Source organism: Triticum urartu, unplaced genomic scaffold (genome assembly GCF_003073215.2).
Source record: "Triticum urartu cultivar G1812 unplaced genomic scaffold, Tu2.1 TuUngrouped_contig_5059, whole genome shotgun sequence".
NCBI classification, from domain to species: domain Eukaryota; kingdom Viridiplantae; phylum Streptophyta; class Magnoliopsida; order Poales; family Poaceae; genus Triticum; species Triticum urartu.
The window spans coordinates 1-5,866 of NW_024115700.1; the positions used below are offsets into that span (position 1 = coordinate 1).

Here is a 5,866-nt window from a genome sequence, read left to right on the forward strand (position 1 = left end):
CGGCGGGGGGGGCGGCCGCGCCCGGGGGCGGTCGCCTGCGTGTCGCGGAAGATGGCCATGTACGGCCTCCGCAAGTTCCTCTTCGTTGACCCGGAGCTTGGCATGCGGATCCGCTTCCAGAAGGAGTACGTCGTCAGGATCCAGGTGCTGTCTCGCAGAGCTCAATTTTGGCGTGTGCTTCCATGACTTGCGGACGAATGCCTAGTAGTAACTTTTCCATATGGCCCGTTGATTGGGGGAATTTTTGTGAGAGCTTTGGTATCCTGATTTAGCTGTGAAATGAGGCAAGGAACTTGTCTGGATTCATCTTCAAAGCGAGCAGCCGGATGAATTTCTTGTTATACTGACTAGTAGATGATCAAGTGCAACCGTGCTCCGCGCCATTTTGTCGAAACATAGTGCAACTGAATGATAAATTAAGTGAAATCAGGGAGCATATGATTGCTTTGCGTTGTGCATGGATTTAGGAAGAAACAATACATTGGGAGTCTTGAGACTGTGGATGTAAGATGGTGCTTAGATTCAGGAGGTTTCCTTGTTGCAGCCCATCTGCTAACCTACTGAAAATCTGAAACCTCCTGTCTGGATCCTTTTTTTAATATATATTTCTGCCGCCCTGGATTCATGGGCCTGTCCTTACTTGAGGGCGGGTCGAGGTGATCGATTCTCGGTTATATATGTTGTATATGCATGTCAGCATGTGCCTGCTTGTGTCCGCATGTGAGCGGGGCCATGGGTGTGTTGCAGTCTTGCACTAGCAGGTTTGTGTTTGTGCCACATGTCTGTTTGATTAGTCTCTACTAGTCATAGGTTTAGTTATTTCTAGTGGAAATTTGAATTATGAAATTCCGTGACTAGGACTGCAAACATTATTCATTCATCACTCATAATGTGTATGAGTTTTGTCATTCGATTTTTGTGTTGACAAGTGCTGCGACCCCAATGACAGGACTTCTTCCGAACACTTATGTGGTGGATATTGCCATGCCTTGCTGTGAAGGTCACTCGAGAGATGTTCCGCTTTTCCCACATGTTCCATCAGTCAATTTGGAGGTCATGCATTGTGCTATTTGCTTCCATCATGTCATGGATGTATTTGACCACAATTGTGTTGTCTTCCTGCATGCTTTTCAACTTGGTTTGCAATCTACAAGTTATACACTTTGATGATTACGGAAAAGTTCTAGAGCAAGACGCGGATCCTCTAGTCTATTTGAAAGAGCACCTGCAGCTCCGCCATAATCTCTCCAAAATCAGTCACAGGTTCCGCATGTTCCTTTTGCTGCTCTTCTTTTCTGTTACAGCAAGCCAGTTCGCCATTCTTTACAAGACAACAGCATACAACGGGCCAATCAATTTCACCAATGGTGGTGATATAGCTGTGAGTACCATATGTTCGTTTATTCCAAAAACATCATAAACTTCCCCTTCTGTATGTGGTGTAAATAATATCAGATCATAAATTTTCTGCTGCAGGTATCTTCAGTTGTTCAAGTTGTAGGCCTTGTCCTTTGTTTACATGGAGCTGCTAAAATTTCTCACAGAGCTCAAAACATTGCCGCAATAGCTAGTCGATGGCATGCTTTAGCGACATGCTCGAGTGATTCTACATACGTGAGCACCCCAAATGATTCTGGGAACCTTGTGCCCTTTCCAGCGCATATGTTTCTGAGAGATTACTCGGAAAGTGACTTGGAGTCTATGGAAAGTGGCTCAATGCAAGGCAATTCTCATAACACAGCTCAATTGGCATCTTATATGTCTTCATACCACAAGAGAGAATCGCTTGGTTAGTAAGCTAATGCTTCCTTTAAATTTTGCATTGATAAACCTCGCTTTAAAGCTTCCTTCAAGTTGTGTCGCTAAATCTTTTTTTTATGCTAGCAGTACATGCATAATGTTTTATTTTCCTTCATACAGTGCTCATGCATTTTATTCTACACTTGTGCACTGCAGTGCTCTATCTGCTAACCAACCCTGGGGGCATCACACTATACGGTTGGATTGTCGACCGGACATTCCTCAACACGATCCTGATGCTCGAGCTAACCCTTGTGCTGTTTGTGCTCAGCAAGACCGTTGTGATCCCAGCGAAAACGTTAGTCAACAGTTACATGAGTTTCCCATGAATGGAGTTTGGCGCAAGCTTTAACATTCCGATTTTGGTTTGAAGAGTGTGACACCCAGACACATAGTAGGGTTTGTACACCACACTGGCGAAGATCGGTGCCACCATCGGCAAAGTTGATCCTTCTTGAAGACTAAAATGAACCCGGATCTGAGAACAGCAAGGTTGGTGTTTCTTGATGATTCCCTGCTTGGAGCTTGATCTTTGGGGGCAATGTCTCTTGAACACAAGATTCCGGCTAACGCGAAGCATGCAATTGTTAGACATGGGTTCCCTTTGATCATTGGACTGTATGTAGGATGTTGGGCTCGGTTGTGTTGTGTACAGTTTTTGGACCCGAAGCCAGCATCCCTCTCCCTCCCCATGTGAAGTGATATGGCTGTGCATATGTACATCTGCTCTTGTATTACCACTTGATATCTATGACAAATTCTTTTTTTAACAGTTTTGTCAATGCTACTGGATTGTGTTGCTGCATATTTTTCTTGGCGTAAAGTGGAAAACAATCGAACAAATAATCTACTGTATATGTTATTGAAGCAAACTTTAGGGAGAACGGTCGCTCTGAAAGCACATGAATTCCCACGTTAGTGACAAGAAAAGGGGATTGAAGAAACATTTATGCCTATAGATATACTTCCTTTTGGCACCATCGATCAGAGATTCCAAAGGCGCACAATGTTTCAGCAGAGCACGCAGAACGACAGTCATCATGGAAATTAAACTAGATAACCAGCGAGCATTAGAACATTTCTCAAAAGGTACCTAACATAGCATCTTACTACAGGCAGAAGATCAGAGAGGTCATTAAAAATCACAAGTTGGCATGCAGCATCTGGAGTTCGAAATCAGCAAGAGATCACAACCCTAAGATCTAACACCCCATGTTTTGGATTTCAGGCTCTTGTGCTTCAGAACTGGCCATCCGTTCTACCCCAGCTCTTAGCTAATGTTGGATCCATCTGAATAGCCACCATTCACAACATCCAAAGGTTATCCAGGACAGATTAACCTAAAGAAGAAGTCAACAAAACTGTCATGAGTGTTAGGTTGACACTTGAATTAGATAGATCATTTAATACTTGCTGAAGTAGAACAGAGAAATTGAATATTAACATGAATAGCAACCCGCTTTGCTGGCAACTTCTAAACAGAATTTCCTGCCAGCAAAAGGCTAGAGGCTGGAGAGATCCTTCGTCTTTTTCCTAGTAGACATTCCGTGCAACGAACCATTATTATCAGTAGCCATCTTCCCCCTTTTCCTCTTTTGCTTCCTGCTGGAGAGGGTGCAGTTCCTCTTCAATTCCAAAACCCCGATTGGCTTGTCAAGGACATCTTCACTTGATTTCCCTTTGCATAACATACCAATCACAGCCCTAGATGGTGTAGGGAGATCACATTCATCTTTTTCATCCAGTGAAGTCAAGGATGCACTCCCGGGGTTTTTCAGCCAATCCATGATAGGGTTTTCTTGATCATATAGTGCAACATCCATCATCAATCTGCAAAGATCGAGCTCTTTTTTCCCCTTGCCATCCTTTTCTTCCTTATCTGTTTTAGATTGTTCGAACCGCAGGTTAAGATTGTATCGGACATAGACCAACTTGTGAAGCTTTTCAGAGGTAAGCTGATTTGTCGCTTGTGCATGCATCAATGCATATGTGCTCCAGTTTCGCTCGCACCTACTAGAGGACATACATCGGGACACAATTCGGATCGCATAGCCCTGAAGGAGTTTTACTTCTCCTCCAAAATACGACCACCAAGAAGCTGGGTCCAATGTGCTAGCACAACGTCGAGCAATATCTTTGTCAAACCTCCCGCTAGAAGAACGAAAAGTTTCGAACTGGTCCAGTGCCGCCACTGCATTTGCAGGTGACTCTGCAACCTTCTCAATTGCCATCGTGAATGCTTGCATGTAATCTGGATTGCTTGCAAGATCATGCTTGTAGTGGGCTTCAGGATCAAGCACACCAGCTGTAGAAGAAAGAGAGTTAGATAAATTCACAATGGATGAAGGCCATTAAAAATAAGACACACAGTAACTTAGTCCTTACCTGCAATCATAAGAGTGCCATCATATAGATCTGCAACCCTCCTGTCAACCACATCCATGAAATCGTTCAAATCTTCTGAACCCTCCGGGAAAAGAGATTGTAATTCATCCCTAGCGGCAATCATTCTAGGCATAAATCCAGAAATTGACCTAGTCTTAGGTGAGTCTGCGTGCTGAAGTATGGCATAAAGTGGTCGGATTCTATCTAGTACCCATTTGACATCTTCCCACCAGGAGCAGCTTATCAAGCAGTCATACGTGTAATCATAATCTGCCTCCCTACTCCAAGGGCCATCTTCCCACTCATTCGAGATCATCCACTACCTGAGCTTGTCTTTGTTATCCCAGTAACTTTGTAGACACATAAAGTCAGTTCCGAACCTTGCGGCATTGGGTGGGATCAACTCTCCACCAATCTTGGTTTTCATTTGAGCGTGCAGAGGTTCAGAATAACTATAGAAAAACCTACATATCCGCTTGGCACTGGAGAGCACCGCATCAACCTTGGGGATATTTCCAATTTCCATCAGCATGAGATTAACAGTATGAGCTGCACATGGCTGCCAAACAATGTGCGGATACTCCTTGATGAGTTGCCCGCACGCTTCCTTGAAGTTTGATCCATTCTGTGTCACAATTTGAACTACGAAGCCTTGCCCAATCTCCTCCACAACCACCTTCCTAATCAATTCATAGAGATACGGAACACTCTGCATGCGTCCGGTGGCATCAACAGACTTGTGAAAGTACATGCACCTATCGCAGGAGATCATGAAGTTTACGATGGTTGTCCCAGTAGGTCCTATCCATGAGTCACACATCACAGTAACACCATACAGATCCCACCAACCTTTCCATTCGGTCACACGCTCCATCAATTCGTCATACTCGGACTGCAGGCATGGCCAATCAATTTCTGAACCTGTAGGAACGTCCTGAACCACCGGACCAAGTTGTTGCGTCAATCTCATGGCCTCTTGGAAATGCGGGCAGTCGGCTTTCTCCCCAGGAATGCGCCTGCCCAAGCTCCTTAGCTGAATCCTTTTGGAGAACCCCCTGGAGCCGAGGTGGGGCGGGTGCCCTGCGGCAGGAAAGGTCTGAATATATGCTTAAGTCAGTAGTCACTCTCTGCCTACGACTTGGTGCAGACTTGTTCTTTCCACCAGCAACAGTACGACCTGCAATCCGTGTAGGTAAAATTTTCTTAGACCGACATATTCCACCATAGCAACAATCTGTTAGGGGGAGGAGGGATATACCCCATCATATGAACATCCTATCGGAGACAGGAGGCATGTTGCATCACAGATTATGTTCTCGGAGAAACATTACACATTTCCACCACAGATCAAGAACCATACAAGTGGTACGTATCATAACCTAGTGCATTTCGTAGACTGAACCAAACAATGCGGCGATCTACAAGTAGGAGTAGGGAGGAAAGCAAAAGGTGTTGGCACTGCCGCAACCCTAACGCCGTTTGAACCCCGACCCACAACAGATGGATGAGCTCTACAGATCGTTCGGGGACGAGTTCGAGTAGAAGGCTATTAATTAACAGTACCTGAGCGCAAGGCCGCGATGCTGGTTCTGGGGAAGACGAAGAAGCCGCCGCCGGATTGTTGGGGGATGTTCTGTTTCTGAGCGTATTATTGGGCCGTTGGGGGATTTTGGGGGGAGAA

The 5,866-nt window shown here is 45.1% G+C and overlaps 2 protein-coding genes across 4 annotated transcripts; one reads left to right on the forward strand and one right to left on the reverse strand.

Moving 5' to 3' along the window:
• Positions 1 to 30: 30 nt before the first annotated feature.
• LOC125528716 lies at positions 31 to 2,570 on the forward strand (the record flags this gene model as incomplete). The annotated part of the gene is given in 4 exon segments (XM_048693149.1): positions 31 to 144; positions 950 to 1,381; positions 1,477 to 1,789; positions 1,957 to 2,570. Coding segments are annotated over 4 exon segments (1,032 nt in total), but the record flags the coding sequence as incomplete, so codon positions are not given.
• Positions 2,571 to 2,843: 273 nt separating this feature from the next.
• LOC125528717 lies at positions 2,844 to 5,194 on the reverse strand. 3 transcript variants are annotated; one of them, XR_007292461.1, is made up of 3 exons: positions 4,186 to 5,194; positions 3,245 to 4,105; positions 2,844 to 3,140 (listed from the first exon to the last, which is right to left on the reverse strand). XR_007292461.1 is itself a non-coding variant. In XM_048693151.1 (3 exons), the coding sequence occupies exons 1-2, from the start codon at positions 4,499 to 4,501 to the stop codon at positions 3,303 to 3,305; spliced, it is 1,119 nt and encodes a 372-aa protein (XP_048549108.1). In that variant the 5' UTR covers positions 4,502 to 5,194; the 3' UTR covers positions 2,844 to 3,140; positions 3,257 to 3,302. The 3 variants fall into 3 exon arrangements, 2 of the variants coding, with proteins under 2 accessions (XP_048549108.1, XP_048549107.1); XM_048693151.1 differs by having other exon boundaries at positions 3,257 to 4,105; XM_048693150.1 differs by having other exon boundaries at positions 2,844 to 4,105.
• Positions 5,195 to 5,866: the final 672 nt, after the last annotated feature.